Source organism: Saccoglossus kowalevskii, chromosome 19 (assembly GCF_978046115.1).
Source record: "Saccoglossus kowalevskii chromosome 19, keSacKowa6.1, whole genome shotgun sequence".
In the NCBI taxonomy this organism is placed as follows: domain Eukaryota; kingdom Metazoa; phylum Hemichordata; class Enteropneusta; family Harrimaniidae; genus Saccoglossus; species Saccoglossus kowalevskii.
The window spans coordinates 26,258,150-26,285,595 of NC_140659.1; the positions used below are offsets into that span (position 1 = coordinate 26,258,150).

The 27,446-nt window shown below is 31.1% G+C and overlaps 1 protein-coding gene and 1 long non-coding RNA gene across 2 annotated transcripts in view; one reads left to right on the forward strand and one right to left on the reverse strand.

The window, feature by feature from the left end:
* Window positions 1-335: 335 nt before the first annotated feature.
* The window catches only part of LOC146731438 (uncharacterized), a 31,055-nt gene continuing 3,944 nt past the window's right edge, over window positions 336-27,446 (reverse strand). Inside the window, exons 3-6 of the mRNA XM_085493770.1 lie at window positions 2,697-2,771; window positions 2,080-2,213; window positions 1,568-1,630; window positions 336-452 (exon numbers count right to left, since the gene is read on the reverse strand). Coding sequence (XP_085349896.1) covers window positions 336-452; window positions 1,568-1,630; window positions 2,080-2,213; window positions 2,697-2,771 — 389 coding nt within the window. The remainder of the gene's footprint in view (window positions 453-1,567; window positions 1,631-2,079; window positions 2,214-2,696; window positions 2,772-27,446) is intronic.
* On the forward strand, window positions 15,256-15,982 carry LOC146731439 (uncharacterized). The gene is made up of 2 exons (XR_014927478.1): window positions 15,256-15,402; window positions 15,849-15,982. It is a non-coding gene; the product is annotated as an uncharacterized LOC146731439 (long non-coding RNA).

Consider the following 27,446-nt stretch of genomic DNA (forward strand, 5'->3'; position numbering starts at 1 on the left):
ATGTTCCAATCCTTTATGACGGAGAAAGAGAAAAAATGGGGGCTTAAATATTTGATGGAAAGGGTATCAGCATCATGCAACACAACTATTAGGGCAGACAAACCATAAATAAAAAAAAAATTGTTTTTACCTTTTTAAAACAAATTTATTTTGGCACAAAAGTTGGAAATGAAGAGCAAAGAATTGTTTTTGACAAAAAATTTTGCATTTTACTGCATTCAGAAGTATTTTGAGGGATCCAGCTATCCTACCCCAACCCCACCACTCTAATAAAAAACCTTAATTTAAAAAGGAAGTTCTAAGATACAATGTATGGTTCAAATCAATCTATTAGGTTATGACAACATAGCTGTACAAACCTCAGAGATGTTTAATACATATGGTCCACCAATAAAGAAAGGATCATTGTCGTTGATATCATAAATATCTATATAAATATTGATTGATTTTATCTGAAAAAAAAAAAAAAACAAGATTGGTTAACATTAGGGTTCACTAATGTATGCTTATACTCAACTTCTTTTGCATATCATTACTATCATAGCGTAGATTTACATTCAGTTTCACTTTCAAAAAGAATAAAAAAATTTGAGGTAAATTTGTTTTGTTGTTTTTTCAGGAAAGGGGAGTAAAGTTGTAAATTTAAAAAATAAACAAGAGATCAAAGGTTGAAATAGATGTTGTTTGATTCTGCTAATTTGTCAGCATTTTGGAACAAATTGTCTTGTTGGATTTGATGTGTTTCTGTTTTGGAATCATTTCTTGCTGAAAGTTGTTAGGTAGTAGTTCTCTATTTTTTGGGAATATTTAAATGATTATCTTGCAAAGCATTTACTCAAGATATTGTGTAGTTTGAAATATATTTTCTACAATTTTTTGGGTTAAAATACAAAATCAAAAATCTAATACTGTCTGAACCAAGAGAAGTTGAGAAATCGGGGGGGGGGGGGGTAGTTTCTTTCCATAGAAACAAGAATTTGAACTTGTGGCCAGAAATGACAGGTATTTTGTGAAAAATTAGTTTTAATTTCAAAGAGACTTTAATTTAACATAATTGCTGGATAGTTAGCAAAAATAACATGACAAATATACAATATTGTATGGCCTTAGCCCAAAATGTACCTTAAAAAGTCCTTAAAAAACCTTGTGGGTTGGTATAATCTCATGACCACTCAGTAGTTGGTACAAGCATACAACACTTGCTACTATAATTAATTTTATTCAAGTTTTGGGGCCAAGAAGAAATTTGCAAAATGTGGGACAAGATTTTGGTGGAAAAAATTGAATACCACATTTGCTCTATTAGAAAGTAAGGTGGGAGGGGGGGGGGGGCATTTCCTATATGGAAATTAAGTCTTATTTTAATTATTCTGTATACAACACAAGTAATTTTTCATTTGTATGTGCTTGTATTGAAGATGCACTTCTAATAGGAAAATATGGTAGCTTTAATTTTGTTTGGGGCATATGTTCGCAAAATATTGAAGCCATGAACATTTTGCTCACGAATCATAGTACTGTTCCTTCATTACCATGCATATTATTACATAATTTAAAATAAAATTACCTTAAATGAGTTAGACAATTCATAACAATCTACTTTCACTGTTACTTGCTTCTCTTCGATTGTCTGGAAAAAAAAATTAAACATTAATTTCAACGTTATGTGCATATGATTTATGAGTGAAGGTTTGAAGTGATCGATACTAGGATGTTTGAGATAACTAGGAAACACACATGCAAAGAAGTAAAATTATTAGTGCGTACATTCGGAGCATTTTCTTTAACATCACAAATTTATATTTTTAGTGGGTTTTTAATGATAAAAGGAGTTTTCATTGAAACCACTACAAAATTGCTATTTCTAAGTATATTACAAATACTGTACGAATAAATTATATTTTAACCCAAAATATTGTCACTGCTATAATCTCTAAAATATGCACACATTCCAAAAATATACCATATTAAATAAATCATTAATATATGTTATTCAGGTTAATATACTGACAAAAAAAAATCCTTTACCGGTATATTAAAATGTACATGTTGAATTTGCTGAAATAAACAAATACTTACATCAAGATCATATTGCACTTTCCAGGTTATGTTCTTTTCATCTAGTTTTAAATATATTGTATCATCTATTTCTAGCTTAATATTCCCAGATGTACCAATTGTGCCTTCAACATCAAGGGCTATCAATGTCTCATCTGAAAAGAGAAATTTAAGAAACTAAAGAGAAGTTTTTTAACAATGTATGATAAAGATTGACCAATCAGTGAACCAAAATCGTTCCTTGTTTTACTTGTATACTGCCACCAATCACATAACTTTCATATAAATCATAAACAAAGCATCTCTGGTGACAGAAGTGGGTAACACAATATTAAAAAGGTCATACAACTTGCTTTGATCTACAGTCATCTACAATAATAAAGAAAAAAATGCTTTATTCCAACCGTTCAGAAAATTGACACTTCTAATTTCGCTACATTCAAAATAAAGTTTAATGAAAATACAATGAGGTTTCAATAATAATAAAAATGAATATTATTTTTTGAGAAATTTAACTATACTAGTATGTTCTAGATGACAAATGACAACGCAACAAAATAAAGTGGTTGGTTTACATTTTTTTATAACTAGAACTCTAAGACCATTCATCCTAAAATAAATATCATAACTGAACTTACCAACAGGTCTCTCTTCATATGTGCTTAAAAATATATCTTCTGGATTTGTCCGTGAATCATGTGTGAAATCACAAACTAGAAAATAACAAAATATTAATTGTCATTTTTAGGTATTTTTACTATTGATCTGCTTTCCATTTTTCAAAGTTTCAGTATAAAGCAGTCCATAATGCAGTGTATGCATTGCCTTGCGAGTTGTCTAGTGTATATGGTATAATCACATTGCCGAGATTAGTCAGGCAATGTCACCTGAAAAACTACAACGCCGATCTTCAAGCCTAGTCAACTGATATATCTCCACTTTATAATTAGTCAGTTGAAAGCAGAAAGTTATTACCAAAAATATTCACTTTAATTACAAAATTAAACTTATCTTCACAAAATAAACAAATCTGTCAAGGTGTCTATATATAAAATATCGAAGCAATTGGGCTAGGCATTTTCAAGCAAGTCAAAAATATAATTTTTTTACCCAAAATGACAAAAATTTTCACTAAAATTTGAAGATAACCTCACGAAATGAACAATCTGAGAGAATTCCACCCAAGGTACATACAGTATATACATGTACAAGGTATCAAAGCAAGCAGGCTTGCCCTTTTCAAGAAGAAGTCAATAATGTAAGGTTGATGCTGATCAATCAGTAATATGATCAACACCACTCTGCCCTCTGGTGGCAAGTTGTACATTTCGTCCAAAAATGTAGTTGGTAAATTGTGATCTTCAATGATAAATACAAATGTCAACAAAAATGTCTCAATCTTTATTTAGATAAAACTACACCCACTAAACACCACCACCCCCATCTCAAACATACCCTAAGATTGCTATTCCTGGAAATCAAGTATTCAAAGTAGAGATATTTCCTTGAAATATCGCTTATCCCTCTGGTATTACTGGATTAAAACTCGCACATTTAAAAAAATTCGTACAAAAAATACAACTACTATAAAATATTTTATTTTAGGTGGAATAAATTTTCACTGAAAAAACATTTTGGCAGTTTTGTATACAAGTTTGTTTCCAATCAAACTTTTGATAAATTGAATATGAAATATAGGGTAAAGGGTATTTTCACCGGATTTTATTTTCGCTGATTCATCCATTCAAAAATAAATTATGAGTGAAAATAAAGTACTGTGCATCACTGCGATAAACAGATCTGTAGTGAATGCCTCTTCAGATGTATAGCTAAAATGCTAACAATTATTATGCAAATTAATTAATTAATATGCACAAATTTTGACAAGAACTTAATCTGGTGTGAAACATGTAAGATAAGAGGTTTTTGAGATAGCAAACACACTTTTACAGGAAGAGTAGTTAGGGTGAACTCAACCAGAAGAGCTTGAATTGCCTGTATCGCACACAGGAGCCACAAATATGACAAATTTCTCCAGAATAACTGAACACTTGATCCTCATTACTGATCCTGATACAGCAACTTTTCACCACCAGTTCACTCTTTTCATCACAAATTCATAAAATATATTTTATAATCTGCACTTTCCTTCAGAGGATTGGGACAAAAATAGCCCAAAACTGAAAATTGACGCAAATTGTGTCTGTTGGCTCCAAAATTAGGATTTATTACTAAAAATATTGAGTATAAGAAAAAAAGTGCAGGAAAATTTGTACGAGAAAGTCTAGTGGTGAAAAGGTTGAAATCCCTTCATATGTACCACTCTAATATGTCAGCAAAGAAATCAACCTACTCACAGAGTTCAGACAAAAGAAATCAACCTACTCACAGAGTTCAGACATTTAGTCTGCACATTAAGAAATAAACAAAGATACAAGTACAAGTCAATTTAGCGTTTAGCATTAAACTCAAGAGTCTATATAAATCTACAGTGATTGCAATATTGATGAGACAGGATGGAGTGTTGCTAAGCAACATATAATTACACTCACAAGATTCAACCATTATGCATACAGTTTAGGGTACTCTGGCAAAGAAGAATATCAGGTGGTTTGATTGTTTGTGTGTTCTTTTCTCACATTATTGCATGCTGATGAAAGTAAATTGACATAAATCTCTCTCAAAAGAAAGATTATTGGAAACTATGAGAGAAAAATGTTTTCTTTTTCTTTCACAAATTATTTTCTCCCCTTTCTTTATCAAATGTGTCATTTTATATTTATAGTATGGTTAATTTGAATCTAGTCCTCTAGAATGTGTGCTAAATGTGTGTGTAAACTCTAACCCTGAAAATGTGTCACAATGCTGGGTTACAGACAAAACTCTCAATTTATGCGTTTCTTTAGCGTAATTTTCAGTGTAGGATTAAATAATCCATGTTGATTTTCTTCTCAACCTTAGCTGAGTGTCACAGTTTCAGTCATTAAAAATATTAGCTGCGAAAACGGTTTAAAGTGCATATTTTTGTATGTTTCATTGTACATGTAGCTTGTTTATTGCATTCAATTTTATCTTTCAAGGCCATTCATAAAAACATTTTGTCTCTGTGTTACGACACTTTGAGCACTAAAATGAAATTTTAGTTCCAGAAAATTTTGATTAGCAATTTCTACAAAATTGTCTTACCCATGACATAAAAGAATCTTACGGTAATTAGTACACTACATTGACCTCCAAGATAGAGGGGTGTGGTTGCAAACAACTCACTTCACCTCAAAATAACATTTTTTCAGACCCAAGTAGCTTATAATCCAACACAATTCTGTGTTTTATTACCAATTTGAATTTAATGAAGGTCATTTCAATTAATTGTACAATTTTATTGACAAAGACAATAGATACTTACACAAAAATTGGGTTATAAATCCAACTAAAACACAATGTAGTATTAGGTCAGAACATGTATTTTGATTATATTGGCCATAAAAGGTTGATGAACTTTTAAGTTTACATATTTGAATTACTTTATTTTAGCTGGAAATATATACAGAATACAATTCCACTTTACTTGTCAGGAATGTAAATAAATAAATTATTATAATAAGTATTTTCACTTGAATTCATTTAATTCTTTTAGTCTTTTGGAGAAAATAATTGTCCATGAAAATAAAGAATTCTAAAGTAGTGGGCAGCGGTATTTCCAATATCAGAAATTTAAAGTTGGCAATTTTATGTTAAACTGTCATAATCTAGTCCAGTTATTAAAATGAGTTTTATTCTCAAGCTAGATTCATATTAAATACCCATAAACATGCAATTTGAAATAATTTGAAAAAAATACAAACCATTATGTTCAAAAATAATATAATCAATTGCAGCATACAAATTAAAAGTTTATGTTTCCTAAATGTCATCTTTCCTAAATGTGATATTTTCATGTATAAAACAAACAATTGCATTAAATAATTCATATTCATACATATAGCAACAGATAGTATATTTAGGAACATAATAAAATTCAGTATTACAGAGAAGTTATCGAAAAGGATCTAATTTTGAATGCAGTAAACCTTGTTGACAATAGTAAACATTAATTGTACTACTTAAGAATAGGGAAAGTCACAATGATGAGATAGTAAGGTATTAACTTTAATGCGTTTGCAAAGTCCCATGACTTGTAAGTGCTGATCAAGAGAATAATAAAATATAACTATCACGTCATTAAACTCCCACATTACATGGCATGGCATGAAGAAGTGGAGGATATTTGATTGTTGACTTTTCAGAAAAGGTGTGTTCTTAGTAGATAGTATTATTTGATAAAGGTTTAACCCATCATCTACTGATGGTGTTTTTATTTTGACTATCTGTAGCAGCCTTCCGTAGACAGTACATGACACTACGTTGAGTCATTGAATACATCTATATATGGTTTAGATGAACTGATGGCTAATCTTCAAAAAAGGTGTCCATGTATTCAGGGGTGCCTCTTACCAAATTGTCGATTGAACTTTAAAGTCATAAATATATTTCTTGAGACGTGCACTTCCGTGCTACTTTACAACATGAAATCTTTCTCAAATATATTTTTCTCTGTGAAAACTTCCCAGCAACACCAGCTGACAATGTGTCTGGACACCAAATACACTAAAATTACTCCAAAATATTTCAATGACGATAGATACACTGTTAAAATAGCGCAGAAACCTTCCGATATGGAGCTCCCTCGCCTGTGTGTGCTCCTTCTTGTTCATTTTTTCCAGAAAAAACCCTGGTATGCAACACAATGTACTAAATCTCATGAAATCTCATTTGTTTTAGTGTTTATATGTAAATATCCATTGTCTCAAGCAATCCTAAAATATAATGAATGCCACACATGTGTAGTTGCATTTATGTTACAAGTAAATTGATTTAGGTACAGGTGTTGACATCGTTACTGGCTCCAAATGTAAGACTATTATCACCAACAGTGATTGTGACAAGTAAAGTATTAATTTAAATTTTTTTTTTTAAATGTTTTTGTGCCAGGGGACAGTTCTGGACATTGAGTGTCACTGTTGTCTCGCCTGACTTTTTTTGTTTGTAAGTGCAAATGCTAGTGCTGACACATAGTGCATTTTTGCCACACAAGTCATGGGACTAAATGACAGGGCTGTGTGGCCATCTCTCTATCAAATTGCATGCTAAGGATTAATTTTAATTTACTTTTACTGCTAGATTATTTTACTCACTAAACTATAACTTTACAAACCACATTGTTGCATCACTAGGAGATATTAAAGTTGCCTTGATGACAAATTTAACAAATATCAAACAGCTGGTATCAATATGTATTATTTTATTTTTTCAAAAATGATACTGCTTTATTTGTTGTAGTAGAAATGTCACAATCTTCAAATTAAAATTGATTTCTAGTAATTTAAATTTTATTGTACATTTTTCAAGATTTGTGCCAACAGCAATTGAGACAAAAACTTGTGATCAACTGGTGTGGCGAACCTAACATTTTCCCTCCTCTTCCTGAGAAGCAAATGAGGAAAGTTTTTTATTCATAAATTTTTTTTCAGATGGCTGCAAAAATTGCGATTTTTTTCACAATAAATAGATTTGTATTATGATTGAAGATCAAATATTTATTGACATAACCATATTTGATCTAAAAGTCATAATAAAATGACAGAAAACAGCGAGTTTGAAGGATATGGGTGCCAACAGCTGCATGAAAATCATTAAAGTTTTCTTTCTATTTAAGACAATAGTACCACCTATTTGTCTAGTGCATGAAAGTGAATAAAATGGTTTCCTAAAAAGAACTATTTCATAATTCATTTTTGGGTACCGGTAATATTATTGAATCTGTTAAAAACTTATATTAAATCACAGTTGTCATGGTTACTCTCTATAACTACACTGCTAAATAATTCGACATAATGACTGAAAGCATTTAGTCATCCATATGTTACATTAATTATGAACCAAAATGGCAGTTATGAAACAGATACTATAATTACTGTGACAGCAGATAGTTGCACAAGCATTTTTCAGACAAAAGGATTGTATTTATTTATTATACATCAATCAATAGCTGATTTACAGATCAGATGTTCTCATCAGCTTCTGTTCTCACAGAGAAGATTTAGAGGTTAAAAAACCCACAGAACACTAGATTTCATTCCTGAACTACCATCCCCTCTGTTGAATTGTTTTATTTTAATAGAAGCCACAGCTTCTAATACAGATTTTACAGTACTAATTTGAAAATTATGCTAGTTTGTAGAGCTCGTAAAAATTGTCATCAATCCAGCAAATTTGTTTACAGGTACTTGTTTCATAAATGTTGTACTAACATATTCTATTTTATACATTTACCAAACTGCCTCCAAAAACAATCATGCAATCTGTCAACAGCATTTTGCTGTCATCTTTGTGTCAAATAAAGCAATCACCATTTAATAAAAATAATTCAAATGATGTTATGTTTAATTGAAATGTGACCCAAACTGTGAATACACCTTATTATTGAATCTTGAGCAAGGGATTTTAATGATGATGTTGTGTGGAACTTTTACAGCAAGATTGTCACCTTTTCTCTTCATGCAATATACAACAGAAAACATTTGCAGAAAGCAAAAAATTGGATTGATTGATGTTCCCAAATAGCGTCTGTATTACCTGCCAGTTTAAATGATTATAACTTGCATGATCAGAGTTATGGCAGCAGTGCCAATGCCTAACTCTCTAGATGAAGATTCAGATGGCGAGACTGAAGTGCTCTCAAAGCATAAAATGAAAATCAGGTTGATTAAAAATGAAGCAAACTTTGATTGAATTATTATTTATACAGAAAGAAATTAATAAAATTCATGTTAATTACGTTTACTTGTAATATTTCAGAATCAGTGACTTAACTCAAGACTAGAATTTGTTTCACTCTGGTGAAATTTCAACTTGGTGGTGATTCAAGAGAAGAGACAGTACTTGAGTGGAAATCCTATATACTCTTATTTATTGATAAATAGGTTTACATGTAAAGAATAAATTTAAACACGGAAAAGTAAAAATAGAAAAATACTAGAAAAATATTGAAATATTCGCGGTAAATATCATCACAAAATGGTGAGGATAGAAAAAATATGGTCAACATTTATGCTATAAAGAACCACAATTAAATTAGGTGGAGTGTGGGGTTATTACGGTCACATGCATTAAAATTTTATCTAAATATAAAACACATTTGACCCACATACAATAGGGTCTACTGTATGCATATACCCCCGGTACATAATAGTACAGTCATACCTGTGTTAGTGACTACCTTTATGAAAGGTCCACCTGTTAATAGTGACCACTTTTGGAAAGTCCCAGGGAAACCTGTGTATAAAGACCACCTGTTTATGTGAGCACCCTCCACCTTTGTTCAGAGAGCAAAAGATTGAATAATATTCTGTTCATAAAACAGTTACTATTTTTTTTCAAGTCAAGTTATTTAATTTTGATCAACTGAAATACATGTATTTATTGCAACAGTATCCTCTCATTATTTTTTCGGACAAATGTCAAATATACGAGTTGGCAATCCATAAAAAATAATCAAACCTTCATAACATGACCACTCATCTATAAAGACCATTGTAATGAAGCCCTTTGGGTGTTCGCTATACACAGGTTTGATTTTACACAAGTAGTATATATGCTATATGCATAGTATTGAATTTGTACTGAATGCAAGGTCACAAGGACCACTCTCAATAAAAACAATTAGGGTTCACCAATGTTTATTGCAGAATGGAGCCTTTTTTTATATATTTCTTTTCCATTTATAGCAAGCACTTGAACCATACGGGCATTGTTTGCCCTGATTTAAATATGGAAATATTATTATGCAGGTTTATTAGTTGATATTGTATTCAAAGGCTTCCCACCAAATTTGTCGCCACAGCTTGCTATGCAAATTTACATAAACAGATGGTCCAAATGTGACATATTTAAGTCCATAACAATCATATAATGGCAAGCAAAGCATTAAACTGACTAAAACGTTATTCCATTACAGACATTTTTATTATGATTTTAATATGCACAACACATTACCATAATCCTACTCCACACATGTAAAGGATTGAAATATGTGTATTTGAATGGTGATTCGACTTTTGACATACTATTTTTTAGCTTGTATAACGATTTATTCCCATATTTTTTCAAACTAGAAATTACACATACATACCACTAATAATGTATTTTGAAATTTTAAGTATGAATTAATTAATCCCCAAAAAATTAACAGCTTAATGGAAAGTCATACAAGTTTTATTTACACATGATTGCTAAGTAATGAAATGTCCAAAACTGTAAACAATGTCACAGTATGGCAGCCAATACCGGTACCGGGTAGTTTTTTATTAGGTTTTTCTGTCGCATTGTAGATACAAGCATGTGATTGCATCACATTGCAATGTCACGTCAAGTCGATTTAGGTAGTGTGTACTTCGCGTCGCATTGTGGCTGGAGATTGTACTAATCAGAGAGAGGGATTTGAAACTGGAAGACTATGAAAATCATGTGCTATATCATACTGTTGTGCCTTGTCATGTGTAGCGCTACTAGTCTGCACTTCTCGTCCTGAGTTGTGGCAATCGCATGATTTCGCCACAATTGCGACAGTCATCGCATTATAGAGGGACATGTGCGAGAGGTTGTACGCATTTGTTGTGTACAAGTCGTAGTATAATATATATTCAGTCGAGCATGCTTCAAAATTTACAATTGTTAATACAGTTAGAGCTGGGATACAACAACCCCCTTGATCATCCACAGCCCCCACCCCCAAAAAATAGATGTATTCTGTGATCCTCGCCATAATCAGCTTATTTCAGATTTGTCTATTTTGGGTTAATTATTTACTGATTTATTCAGTTCTTGTGAAATTTTGTTTTTGTCTATGGTGTCATTCATTGATTCCTTCATTTATTCATTCATTCATTTATTCATACATTTTTTCATTTATTTATTTGTTTATTTAATTTATTTATTTATTTATTCATTCATTCATTCATTCATTTATAAATTCATAAACGAGGTTGGTGACTTTTTTGTATTAGCTAATATCTAATAATAGACAATGTTTTTGTGGAACAACATCAATAATCACTGTTAAACAACAAATGCTCGCAGAGTTCAAAACCACCTGTCGCATATTATATTTCGTCAGTCATTCAAGAGTTATGTATTAAATATTGCACATTCAATAAAATGTAAATTAATTGTGTCCACAGAATTGGAACACAGTTGTTTTATTTTTATATATATTTTTTTTTTATTTCCTTAATATTTGCCAGCCCTCGGTATCATCCATGTATAAAGTCCCTTTCTAGTAAATCACAAGTGGCAACAGCCAGCACGACATACCGTTTACTCAATGTTTTTTGTGTTCATTCCCATTGTTCATTTCAATAGATCAACATGACGGGCTAAAAATAGAAGGGTGGGGCATTTCCAATCATCACATTAAAATAGCAATACATGGTTATAGTTCAATACGATCAATGTTGCTGACATCTAATAAAAACATTCTCAGTAGATACCCACATGTATGCATTATTAAATACCATTATCGAACGAAAACCAGGAAAACCACCCGCTGAGATGTAATAAACCCCATCCATTAAATATTAAACAATGGAAGAGATATCTATTGGATGCAATTCAATTCAATTTTTAACTAAATATATTATAATTATTTTATTTAACAAATTAAAATTAAAAGAGTATTTTTTTTAATGAATTTTTTACAGCAAGACTTTGTAACAGCGTCAGTATCTATCAGGTATGTATTGCATGTGTGTATAACAAAGAATACTGAAAACTAATGTGCTTTTATGGTTATACTGTTCAAGCTAATCGATGAATATGGACCACTTATGTACAATATGCATTTTCAAAGCAAAATATATTTGTTTAAAAGTATAAATTGTATTTGTAAATATACACAATGGTATTCTAACGCATGTTTCGGTTCTAGGTAACAATATAGTAAAAATAAGTGGAGTGAGCTAGCTGATACACTATGGTGTAAACACTCAATTATAAATAGCATTTAAGACTCGCACTCAACCTGCGCAATGGTACAGTTGTTAGCATATGTGTTCGCCTCACATCAGAGAAGTTCTGGGTTCAATCCCCAGAGCTCACAGTTCAGTACAAATTGGAGTACTGTCTGATTTCCAAACATGTGGTATTAGGTTTGGGGGACTGGTTTGCTTGCACATGCACTCGTAATCAGTACCTGAAACAAAACAAATCCGGCAAGACAGCAGTAACTGTATATTGGGAAATTTCGCCCGATACAAAAATATTTAAAAAAAATGTTTTCCACTCTGATCTATGTAACCATAGATTTTGAAACAGTGAACAGAATTATAAGAGACAATGGAACATTATTTAGGGGTAAAAACAAATCTTGTGGATCTCTCAATTGTTCGCAATGAGATCTCGGCGGCCATTAATTCACGTCTAACATCTATTGTATATTTAAGAATTCAAAATGGCCGACAGACACAGATTTAATGGGACAAATTCATTGTTTCCATAGAAGCAACCGCAGCAAAGTATCAACAATTTGTAGTGCTCAAAATTATTTTCATGTTTCAATAGCCATGAAAAAAAAAGATGACACTTATAAATTACCCAAGAAGTCTAAATTATCTGTAGTACTAAAGGTTTTTTGTGACGATAAAAGTAATATAGTTACAACCATGAGCACTGTCTATGATTTGAGCTGCATGTAGTATGTACGATTTAGTATGTACCATACACCCTCCTGAGAACAGAAGACTGCTCACATGCACAGTTAAAATGACAGTGTTCGATCTTCAAATAGGTTTATGATACATAAGATGATTCTGACAGGAATATCTTGTGAAACATTGTCAAAACAAATTCGGTTCATAAAGACCCGCCATGCACAATTAGTTTGTTATAGTGAAGTGTTCACTATAATAAAGAACATGGTATGTTTGTCATGAGCAAGAAACATGCTATGTGATCGTTATATAACTAAATTCATTCTAAAGGTGTTTTGAGGTTACAGCGTACTGACAACACAGGTGATTGATATTCAATTAAATTGACTAAAATAAAATAATTCTTCCATTAGTCAAATAGATGTCAAACCTTTATTGTTTTTATGTTGTATATTTCAGTCGTTCTGATATTTGACATCTGACAAATTACATACAAAGAATCTTATTTAAATTAAACATTAAAACGCAATATGGATGAAAACGTACATTTTTCAATAATGTTGTTTGCAACTTTATACTATGTACTAAATTGGTTTATGATTTATCATGAACTTCTAGTACCTGGGTACTGTAAAATACTTTTAGCTGGAAGTACTTTTCGTTGAAAAGACTTTTTGGATGATTTTTATGGAGTTTATTTTCACTTATTCTGAGTGAATTAAATGTATATTATAGGAAAAAATGTATATTCGCTGGATTTATTTTCACTGAATCATCCCTTTAGCGAAAATAAATTCCAAGCGAAAAATATAGTATTTTACAGTTAAAAAGTTGCATTTGCAGGACACACAACAGCATTCCTAAGATTCAAAACTACGAATGTGCATTTGAAATGAGTGTTCCTGTATGTACCAAAACAAGTGGTGCACTCACATAAGAATTTCATTGTTTCTTCAACAAAAACTTGTGTGCATTTTCATGTGATGATAAATCAGAGGCCAACAAAATTAAAATTTCCATAATGCATCGTTAAATTTAAAAGCTTGGGGCATATTTTTATTAAAAATCTAAATCTGTCTATCAAATTATTTCACATACATGTACTACTAGAATAGAATAGAATAGAATAGAATAGAATAGAATAGAATAGAATAGAATAGAATAGAATAGAATAGAATAGAATAGAATAGAATAGAATAGAATAGAATTCTTTATTAATACCGTAAAGATAATGTGACATTTCTTTTTTGGTTAACAAGTTAATAAAGTTTTTACATAGTTGAGCGGACATAAAACTATCTGTGAATAGTAAGACAATTTACAATACATGTATGTAAGAATATATGGCATATGTTGTTTATGGTTTCTTTGATTAGTGAAGTGTTCTACTACTATATTGTGAATCGAAGATGATGATGTTAGTCATTTGTAAAAATCTGTCATGTTTTACAGATACATTCAAACATTAAGTCCTGATCCAACACTTTTAGATACATCAAGAGTATATACCGTGTAGTGAAAATAAATCTTGTCATCAAAATAATGGATCCCATAAAATGTTTTTCACAGGCTATTTGGCATGTCATGTTTCTCAATAAATTAATGAATACAAATGTGAGAAGATGTGTTATATTCACTCTTTAAGGTCGTCATTTGGATTAACATGGATTAAATTTTATCACAATAGTTTGATTTAAAAGTGCTACCTAAAAATAGATTTGGATACAAGTTACTGACTTTTGAATATTTTTACCCAGTACAAATCAGTTTTAAAGAAAATTTTGCGACAAGAAATTTTTAGGAACATTTCCATAGGAATCCATACAAAAGCATAATTTTGACAGAAACTCCTAATAATTCATGATGATCAGAATTACCCATTTTATAACAAGATACTATTTTTTCCATTATATGTCACAAACGATATTATATAGTTTTTTATTCATTTAAAAAACAAATATTTTAATGACTATATGTTTTTATGCAAGTTTTATAAATACCAGTAACATAAAATAAAATTCATGAAAAATCACAGAAATCTGAATATCAGTTTTAATATCACTATACTTCTTTCATGCATACTTTGTATTTATTCAGCAAATTCTAATTAAATAAGTCAGGATTACCTTTATTAGGAATTAGGAATGAGATCTATTCATAACCAACCTATACAGTGAGATTCATTGCATAGGTTTATACATGGAAGAAAAATATCAAAGGTTGTCAAAGGATAATAAAACGAGAATCAATATCGTCATGGTATAATGCAATCTGATTAAAATCTGATGTAGTATACGGGCTTTAATTATTTTGGCTATAAACTTATTTTAATTTTATTTTTTATTATATTTGTTATTAATGCCCTTTTATTTTATTATTTTACTTTGATTTTGAGATTTTTTTTAATTCCGCCCTACCTACATCTGACCTGATGCCTATGTAACGAGATTTCAACAAGACCTACTATCGACGATTTTAGTCAACGAATCACAGACCTCCTTCTATAGCGCACATGACGACGTCACCGGGCAGAGTCAGGTGGCAAACACACTCAAATAAAATGGCGGATTATACCGACCGAGAATAACACGGCTTTTCAGTAAGTTTATCATTGTCAAATGGTTCGACTTTAGATCGTTATTTCGCATAGTTATTCTGGGAGTGACGATTTTGTTTCCACCGAACACCAGTGTCTTTTTCCAGTCGGTTGCCCTGGAGACGGGTGATGTTTTGTTGACGATCGGGCCAAAATCGTCTACGGTATTGAAGCCGTAGCTGTAAATATTCATCAAAATGTATCAACATTTTGTACATTATACAACAACTCTTTATTAAAGTAATTGAGCTGATTTGGACTGGAATAAAATATTTTTTATTTGGAACACATCGCAATTGATCAGGAAATATTTGTTTGCTCCAATTTTCTGCGTCGATGCCGTGGGCCGGTGACCGTTATACAATTTAAAATCAGTTTGCATTGTTTACTATAGCTGTTTACAGTGTTCTAATCATTACGATTTACTCATTTTTTTGCTTCCATTCTAGATAATTATGCTCAGTGATGTAAAATTGAAGCGATGACTAAATAAACGAACCTTGGCTGGCGAAGATGTATCTGGAAGTGTACACATTTGTTGGAAGTGAAAAAAATATTCAATGTAATGACAAAAATTGTAAAATGCTGTGGAATTTCTTTTGCAAATAAAAAATATACTAGCAATTTTCTATTGATGGTTTATTCAAGTGGGCAAAATATAATGTACAGAAAGATGCCCAAATACACTGAAAAGTAAGCAACCGACAGCCAGTATGAAAGGGGGGCTGTGATTGGCTGTTACTTACGCAAGATTTGAACGTGACTTACATAGGCGTCGGATCAGATGTAGGTAGGGCGGAATTAAAAAAAAATCACAAAATCAAAGTAAAATAATAAAATAAAAGGGCACTAATAACAAAAGTAATAAAAAATAAAATTCAAATAAGTTTATAGCCAAAATAATTAAAGCCCTTACACTACATCAGATTTTAATCAGATTGAGTATAATGCAATTCAAAAAGATTATTTTCAAAACTTTTTTTTAATGTAATTGTGACCAATTTTTAATTTAATTTGAAAATTCTCAGTATTTGGATGAAACTGAATGCATGATAGCAAAATGATGGTATTTTTAAACATTCACAAGTTCCAATTATACAAGATAATAATACATTACTGGTTCATCAAATATTGGATAAAAATGAGATCAAGAAGTTATGCACAGTTTATACAACACTAAATCTTGGATGACACAAATATTTCCTTCACAATTATTCCAAGACATGTTTAGAAATATATTGGCTTAGACTCAAGCTTGGGTGCCCTCAAAATATGCCCAGTCTACTTGACCAAAACAGTGATTTGTAATTTGCTATTTATAAATATTTAGTCCAAATTGCGCTACTTAGGATTATTCAAAGATAAAGTATGGTAATCTGAATTTTACCTACCCCTTTCGTTGATCCAAATATGTACACAACTCATAAATCAATTTGTATGATATTATTTCTAATAGATTCAAATTAATTCAATTAAACTCAACCTTATATGGGATTGCAATTGAATAGTCACTTTAATTTGCATTCCTTCATTTGATTACAATTCAATTGATAATTGCAAATTGTAAAACACACATTGTAAAACATAAATCATAGTTTAGTGGTGGCAAGTCTACTACAGTAAAATAAAAAAATAGATAAACCAACAATATGAAAAACAGAATTTATTAATCAATGTTCATGTCAACTACTACACCACTAATAAAAACTGTTAGAAATAAAAATACAGTTAAATAAAAGCAAATTGGAATTTAATATGGCTCATTTTTTCAGCATTTCATACAGAAATGAATAATTACCATTTTTAATTACTTTTCACTAGCACACTCAAAAATTGTTTTTATTAAACCAATTCAGTGCCATTTATATTAAAATGAATATGCAGCATTTTTGAAGGTTGTCAGTTGAAATCATTTTCTACCTCTTTAGACAGCACATCCAATATTTCAGATTTTGTGCAGATAATTACAGGGTAGTGAAATTAAGTTTGACATGTCATGATGCAAGATCTTCTGATAACCTTTTCTCCATTTTACCCAAAACATAAAGAACATTCACGTCTTGCACAGTCATTATTAGATAATTACATTGTCAGCAGGTCATGACTTCAATCATGCTTGAATGAAACAATTTTCAAGAAAGTTATTGGTATCAAGCAATAAAAATAAGATGACAGAAACAAACATTATAATACAATATTCACAATGTGTAACATCAGTGAATTTTTCACCCTGCACTGGTCAATTAACAAAGTTAATAAATTATTAATACATTGTAACTAACTTTGTTAATTGTTTAGTGCCTGAAAAAGGGCTTAATAGGTATTACTGTGGAATACTTTATTTTCGCTGGAATTAATTTTCGCTGAAAAGGCTTTTTGGGCATTTTGCTTGGAATTTATTTTCACTGATTTTTGATGAGTTTAATGTGAAATATAGGAAAAAAAGTATATTCACTGGATTTTATTTTCACGGAATCATCCCTTCAGAGAAAATAGCGAAAATAAATTCCAAGCGAAAATAAAGTATTCTACAGTATAGTCTGTTGCATCATAGAGAAAAGTTTATTTTTGTTAACACATTAAAATATTTATTATTATAATATTTAATATAATAAAATAATAAAAGTACAATAAGTATAAAACAAAATACCAAGACCAATAACAAAATAACGACTTACTTATAACAGGAAAGCAAATTAAACCAAATAATGAGAATCACATGCAAAATAAAGTTCAGGAACCTCAAAATCAATTAAGTAATTGCTCTTCTTAATAAAGCACGAAGTTGAATTTCATTTTGTTAAATAAATGCCCTTTTATGAATTGAGTTTTGTACAATTTTTGCATACAAAATTGTTCCAAATATGGGATACTTTTTGTATACAAAAGTACATTTTTTGTACACTATTTGCATAGTATTTGCATACTTTTTGTATACAAATCTGTTCCAAATATAGGGTACTTCTTGTATACATAAAATGTACAAATTTATTCACAAGTTGTATACTTTTTACACATAAAAAGTATACATTTTGTCTATTGAATTTTGGCAAGGGCATTTCTACAATGTATATTTCAAGGTTGTATTACAATGTACAATAATTTTACTTTGATAGCTGTTTCCCCAATAATTATTATTCATTTGTGTTTGGCAACAGTAGGAAGAGCATCCTGGGACAATGATACACCAAGGCGTGCCATCACACTCAGGAACAACAGGTTCATGATGTGAAAAGCGAACACAAAAAAAAAAGTGATTCATACGAGGACATTCCACGGGATATCAGCCGTTGAAAACCATACCAAGCGTGAATACAAGGCGGCAACAATGAAAGGCGTCCTCGTAACTAAACACAATACATGTCTGAATGGGTGTGACCATACTCAAAGACACGACACACATTGTCCGGGATTTTTTTTTCAAACTAAATTGCTACAAAAAGTAAACAGAGTATTATCGCCGAGGGTAGAACATTTTTAATACCTGTATGACAATGATTTGCTAGGTGTATCCATTCATCAGACTGACACCTAGGGCATACAGGGTTGTATAAGGGGATCAGTTATACTATTGGACATAAGGGTGTGTCATAATGACAAGTGAAATAGGACAAAAAGCAAAAAAATTACAACTGGTACGAACACAGAATCTGTTTACCTACGGGTGATTTGACACTGATTAAACAGAGACAGCTGTTCAATTGCTCTGATTTGGTTTTTCATGTTAGGAATTTGTGAGCGGATAAAAAATTTAAGAGCATATGTACAATGTATTTACTGTAAAATACTTTATTTTCGCTTGGATTTAATTTTCGCCATTTTTGCTGAAAGAGAGATTCAGTGAAAATAAAATCCAGCGAATATACCTTTTTTTCCCTATATTTTACATTAAACTCGTCAAAAATCTGTGAAAATAAATTTCATAAACCCAAAAAGTTATTCCAGCTAAAATAAAGTATTTTACAGTAGTTTGAATAATTTATTTAACACTGAAATTATCACTGCAGCAAAAACACATTTTTGTTCCAAGCAGAAAAAAATCGTATTATATCAGAGAAACTTTTCCCAGCGAATGTTAAAAAAAAAAAAAAAAATTGTCACACTGGTAAACTGAATGACAGTTGGCTTGCAATTGTTAATAAAATAATAAAAAATAGGATTTTGTCAAGAAATATCAATGAGTGGATTTTCGATATTTTTTCAATTTCTAGAATTTGTGGGTTTTTTTCAATTTTTGAACAAACTTTGTCTTTTTTCATTTCCATTAATATGTTTTTATTTTACAATGTTTCACACACTGTTGTTTTTATCAAAAGGCAATATGAGACAAAATTACATAAACATTCACAGTAATTCACATGCCTCTTTAAGTTGGGCCAAATCTATAATGGACTGAAGAAAGCATTCAAGCATTTGGAGTTTGTGCCAATGGGTCTTACTTCAACAGTTAATTGAAAGTAATAAAATCAAACAGGTGACCAGATAGTCAGTTTTACAATCGTGTCGTTGCTAGGGTACTTATACTGGTATGATGATATGTATGTACAGTGCACGCATGTAAATAAAAGAGGTGTGGCTATTGTCATAAATTGCCATACTATAAATTAGTCGCATTTTACATTAGTCTGACATACTTTAAACAATTTCCCTGTAATTATCTTAGTAAATACGGTACTATTACTACATGTAAAACATTACTTCAAGGTAACACTGAGCTTTCTAGATTTGCTGTTTGCAAAGAAATTGATAGCAGTGTAAATATGTCACGAACATTAATATTGTTATTGATTTCGGAGTTATTATTGTTATATTCAGTGTTACAGTGATACTGCCGATATCCAAGTGAAATGCATAAATTATGTTAATTAGGGTCAATCTACGTCAGCACATTGACCAATCAGTGTTTGTTTAACTTCTGCTCGCGTGAAGTTCAATTTCTGTTTTCTACCGTGTTCCTGTTCTAGTCGGACATTTTTCTTACAGCTGTATTTTACTGGAGTCGTTTTGGAATAAATGGTATACAGGTTGTGAATGTATCATTATCGGAGAACCTAACCGAATGTCTGTATTTCTGTGACGTTATTCACAAAATACCTTACATAACATGATATTTTTTGTAGCTACGACAATGCCCAGGTACATTTATAAATAATCAATGAATTCAGGGTCAATGAAAGGTAAATACATTTTGTACAAAACAAATTATGAAATCAACTTTATCATCAATGCACTCAATTGGAAAATATGCAGGTACATTATTCCCAATGTAATTTAATTAAGTTTTCATAAAAGAGGGCTGCAGCTAACTTTAGTAAAAAATGTGGAAATTTTAAAATTGTATTGTTGTCAAAATGTTATTTCATGCTTTTGACGTGCTAAGGAATATGTGTGTAACCATAATAGATGCAACAGAAACAGTATTTGTAAGATATGGGACTCGCCAATACCTGAATTTGTAGCTGAAATTGTTCCCATGGAAACAATCACTTTGTAATTACCCAATAGTGTTAAAATTATTTCATATTTCACTGAAGTTTGTAAAGTACTGTAAAATCTGTATTAAAATCCGCGGTTTCTATTAAAATGATACAATACAACAGATGGGATGTGGCTTCTATTAGAGCATCTACACGTATGAGGAATGATGAATTTTAAGGTCTTAATTATTCAAAAAGCATGTTGTCATTTTTTACTATCTCATTTACTTATTACCGGGGTACTCTAGAATCCAGACTGAGTTTATTTGATCTGCTGTTCAAGTATTCACGATGTACACTCACATGACAATAAAAGTCAATCAACCAAAAATACAAGAGCAAATAGTAGGTATCTTAAAAGATATTGAATATATCCTTCTTTTCAAAACACACATTAAAACAAACGTATGCAGGGGATAGACATACAGTAGTCAGGTTTTAATGTTATGTTTTAAACACAAATATTAGAAAGTTGTCTATATATTTATTATTCTGTTAAGAGATTTTATTCCTCAGTTGTCCAAATGACAATTTTATCTGCCCCAGGCTGAAGGACTACCCTTCATGTATAGTCTTGTAATTGTGAATGCAACAAGTGTTTCTGGTATCCATGGTGACCTGTTCTCATCCAATTAAAGTGGGATAAGTATATGGTAGTAAGAATTAAAAGATTATGAGAATTAAAACGATTATTTTTACATCCAAATTTTACATATTGTACATATAAAATCACATTGTCATTTGTTTCCATGGAATCTAGCAAAATTGCTGTTTTGCCCATTAAAAAGATTCCCATGCACCAACACCTAACACAGCAATTTTAACAATGTCAGTTGAAATGTCAGCATCATCATTATCAATCTCTAAGTCATCATTATTGTGATGCAAATGTCCATTACAAGTGGAAAATGTTAAGGTCAACAAGTAACTGACCCGATCACCTGACCCTGTGTATTCACCAAGTGACCCTTATCCCAGACTGTGAGCTCCAGAAAGGTCACAGGGTAAATCTTAGTAAGAATAACTTCATGCATGGTGCTGGGTTTGATGAAAAAATGCTAAAACTTAAAAGCGGTTTCCCTTTTGGTATTCTCGTGCCAAACATTTGGAACAATATAATATCATGAGTTATTTTGTTTGTGCATTGAAAATAGAATTTACAAGCTAATTTGTGGCAACAAAGTTGTCTGATTCGTTGATGCATATATAAAAATGAATGAAAATATATCAAATATTTGTCACTTTTGTTGTTTGCTATATTGACTTAATTTGCATATGCCAAATGTAATATATTGACAATTTGGTGTCTTAATGTAAAAAAACAACAGTCAGTATGATTCAAAATGGTGGAAGACTACTCTGTTTATTTGCAATGAACTCTGGGCAAATTAGAGCAATGATGTAATCATACTCAAATAGAACCTTAAAAACATTTACCACTATCGAAAAAACATTACTTAACCCGGGTTATAGCTTAGAGTTGGAGGGCTTGAGCTTAATGTTTAACCCTGAGATGAGACTGTTGCTACGTTCACACAACAGCATTCTATCGGAGCCGAACTACTGCTTCTCCCACCGATTTACAGGAGATTATCTTCAGTGCGTTACACGGTCAGGCCGAACGAGAGCTGAGATCCACCCGAATTCAGTCTAGTTCGTTAAGCACAGAACAGAACAGCCTCTCAATTAAGTCAGGTCCAATCCTTTCAAAGCTCAAATCTGAGTGTTTATTGGAGCCAAACTTGGCTCAAGCCTGCTGCGTATACACAACCATTTTTGCTGGCTCGAGCCATAGGGCTCATATAAAATACTGTCGTATAAATGGAGCAATAGTGAACAAGGTCACTGGTAGCATAGTGGTTGCCGCATCAAACTCACGATCGGTAGACCCAAGTTCAAATCCTACCTTAGGCTGAACACCAAAAAGGGTTGACCCTACCCTTGGGCAAATGTGCCACAGACCCAATGCAAAGACCTATTCTACTGGGTGAGATTCATTGACAAATGGAAGTAACATTGGAAACCTTGGTTAAGGTCTGCAGGTGCTTGTGTTCGACTTTTCATTCTTTCATTCTTATACTCTGGAAAGGTAATTTTGTGAAAGAAATGTTGTTTATATACCCTACTGTGAAATATAAAGAGAACACTTCAGCCCACTGATAGGGAATATTTACCAATCGATCTAACTCTCAGTTTGTACGTGTGAACAGGGATAAACTAATCATATATTCTGACAGGTAATACAATTATGAGCTAAAATGGATAAATTATTCATACCTGATATATTTAATCATTTGTTACCATGGCAACCTCACCAGCTGGGAATGCTATATAAACAATGGATGTCACCATAATAATAAAACTGATCTACTACACTCTACTCTTTCATCAAGTGTCATGGCAACTGCTAAATTATCATTGAATTCCAATTATGAACGCATAATAATCTTTTGGATTGAAAAACAAATTTTTCTAATAATATTAAAAATGTATGCATAAATCATCATTGGAAAGAATAACTTGTCAAATTTATTATCATCTGCAAAGTTTACTATACACTTTGAAAAAATCTTTGAGACTGATTATATTTTATCGACATATGTTTTGCTGCAACATTTTGCAGATTTGTATGCATTGTTTTATTATTTTTTTGTTGATTTTGGAACAAATGGAAATAATTTCACATTGGATACAGGTCTTCATCTGAATTATTGGAAATAATAAAAGAAAAAATGATTTATTTGATTTAAAGAGTTTAAAGGTAACAAAAAAGCAAAAAATATCAAATCAAGGTGTCAGTAAAAAAAGGCTAGTCAAATTAAAAAAGGTACCAGGTAAACCCAAATAATAATTGGGGCCATACAATAATTTATTTCTTCCCCAGTTTGAACATTTGTTACTTTAATTACAATAAACAACTACCCAGGCAACATGACATCAGAATTGTACAAATTCTGCATGTAATTCATCCAAGCAGTTATTGGTCACATTGTATTGTTCTTAAATAAACACATTTCAAAGATGAATGAAAAGCAATGAGTTATCCAGAGGAAAGTATGTTGACAGTTGCCATGGTAACCAACCACGAACACTTAAAAGCTTTCACTGCAGTCAGCATGTACAGCATACATACATTCCCATATCATTGTGTTACATTTTATTTGTTTAATTTTGATGCAACAGCGCAGACTGACAAGCAGTTTGATTGCATACTGTATTTACTATATTATTAGTAGCACATGTGCTTAAATGTAAATGACAGAGGTGGGTCCTATATGGTCAAAGTATGACACATTTCAATGATACAGTATACATATTTCATCGTTACAAGATCGAGAATTTGTTCAGCAATTTGCAACTATGAATATCGTATATAGATTCGATGCCAATGCCAAATTTGAAATGTTAGTACTGTAGAATACTTTATTTTAGCTGGAATTAATTTTCGCTGAAAAGACATTTTGGGTATTTTGTATGGAATTTATTTTCACTGATTTTTGACAAGTTGAATGTAAAATATAGGAAAAAAGGTATATTCGCTGGATTTTATTTTCACTGAATCATTCCCTCAGCAAAAATAGCGAAGATGGATTCCAAGCGAATTTAAAGTATTTTACAGTATTGGTTAAGGTTTCCTTGACAACCTCATTAGATTTGAGGGCAGTAAAAAATAACAGAAAGTTTCATGTAAATAAATTCAGCTCATGGTGCATGGCAAAAAACCTTAACACAATAATTATACAAAATGTAAATTTAAATGGTATAAACTCTGAACAATGCCGGTTGGATGGTGGACTGCACTAAAAATTTGAACAGAATTTCTTTATGGATCAATATCAACTAATTTAGAATCTAAAATAGCTTGGGAAAAACAGGAAGCAATTGTTCAATTTTCAAAAATAGCACTAGAAGGGTGTATTCATTATTTTTGTCACAGATTAATGCAGCACATGTACACAGTAACTGTATGCCTATATAAGTACTTTCATACGGATCAATATTGGTTTCCTGTACAGATAATGAAATCTATATTTTTCGCAAACCGCACTTTGTAACAAAGTAAAGCATTTTATTCATGCAAACAATGTCATTTACACTATAATAAAAAATCCTGTGAGCATTATAATTTACCGTAAAAACTCTAAAATTTTACCTACTCTAAAAATTCAACCACCTAATTATTTGGCGAGTTTTTGTAATTTATTGACCTCCAAAATTTTTATCTCACCAGAAATTGCTCACTTATTTTTACTCAAACAATTTGTTTAGAGACACGACTTTCTATAACTATTCTATTTCTGCAACTTTTTATAACCAAACGTCTATATTTGTCGATTTTTTGACTCTAAAAAATTAGACTTGCTGAAAATTTATCGTTATTTAGTACTCTAAAAACCTGACTGTTTCAAAAAAAATTATTTAAAAGTGGCCGAAATTTTAGAGTTTTTACGGTAAGTCACGAACATTTTGGTGAAATATTTTTTTTTTAAATTATTTGTTAATTTTGGACCAAATAGGCATAATTTTTCATTGACTCCATAAAGTCGGTCTTGATCAACATTTTTGCAAAAATTAGACAAATTTCCGTTGCTTCATTTTGTGAAAGATTGTAAAATTTGACACTGACGTTTAAAGAAATGAAGTTTTATCGGCCATTTTGAATTGGCTAGAATTTTTCATTGATTTATAGCATGTTTTGCAAATTTACTTTTTCAAGGTGTTTATACACAAGATTACAATTTCCATGGTTACACCTTATTCTCATCAATTCAGATGAAAAATAATTATTGATTAAGTGCAGTAAAAATATTCTAAAACATAAAGCAATTCAGAAGTCATTAACCTTTAACCCCTATACCATAGGCGTGTCAAATTCTACTATTCCTAAAATTAAATTTAAGGAATCATGTATACCGGTAAAATAGAAAAAAAATAAAATAATAATATTTGCAGCAACAGGTTGTTTTAGTTGAATCTGTAACTGTGAACATTTAGTACAAAATATTGGATTAAGCCATCAACTTTCCACTTAACAAAAATTATAATATTAATAGCCCAATGCAATTTAGATTCCATAAAAATGGTGGTACAAAAAAATTCGTAACCAATCGTTTGTTTACAAACACATACAATAGTCACACAAATTAACATTTTATTTTTCACTGATTGACAATTAAAAAATCTAATGAGCATAGAAGTATCATATTTTTAATAATGAAATATACAGATAGAGAAACGAAAAACATTTATGAAATTTTCTTTCAAATAAACATGCATCTCAAAGCATTTTGTAAATTTTCATGATATGTTAATTTGCCGGCATTTGAGAGAACAAAATCGCGATAGTCTTTGTGCCTTGTGCCAATAAAATGTTCACTGCTACAAAATTGTACATATAGAAAGGTTGAGAGAAAACATTGATACAAGAATAACACACTTCTAAAGTAGAAGTGTCACTTGACTGCATGCATCATGTATTCCGATCACTAAGCAGCCAGCCATGCCAAGTAGATATACATCTACGACTGCCCTTTGAGGAAACCCCTCACAAACAAAAATAACTTAGCGGGAGTGGTGTTTTAAAACATGTTCACTGGAAACAGTTTATAAATTTCAAGGGTATTAAATTCAGGTACACAAAGGACCGCAATTGAGTGTTATTCACGGTGCACCCACAACACACAAACACCTGTTATTTTGCTGAACCTGAAACCAGCATTCAATTCAAAAGTGCTTGTGTTATGCAAATTAATATAACCTATTGATTACAAACACAAGGGTTCAATCCTATATTAGTCCAAGATGCGAGGACTAGAACCGACTTTCATGTCGTTGGGCACTGCGAAACTTACACACTGATGCACATATCAATAAATATTACACTGAAAACTGTAACCTCTGATTATACTGAATAATTACCAAGGACTATGCGGTTACCTACCAACATTTTCTTTACACAGTATCGGTAATAATTTTTAATAATTTTTGGGCACTCATTTTCTATTCATGTTGCCAGAGTTACTAAAATGCTATTGGCAAATGTCAAAATCATTGTTGCCATGGAAACTAGTAGCATTTTGTCAATTGTTGTTTTGTTCCATTATTTAGCTGTCAAAATGTAAACAATTCAATTATTGTAATTAATTGACTTTGTTTAGGGTTAATCACAATTCACTAGGTTATTTGATAGTAGGATATTAAAGCCATAATTCCTCCTGAAAAATTGCTGGTTTAAGATTTGTTTCTATATATTTGCTAATCTAAAATATATTAAGGGTGGCCATGTACTGAACACTGTAGATTCTTTTGATTTGTTTTTTGATTTGTAGTACTGTTAAACATTCCATATTTTGCATCCTATCCTTAAATATTTGGAAATCTAAAAAAACAAATTATCATTTTTATTTTTGACTGTATTTTTTTAACCATACAGAGAGACCATAGATTATTGGTATACTTTTAAATAAATACATTTTCAGCTTATTTTAATAAGTTATAGGCATGCTGTAATTTTTGCTGCATTGAATGTTTTTTATGATTTCTACAAAATTAAAAAATACCAATTCCAAA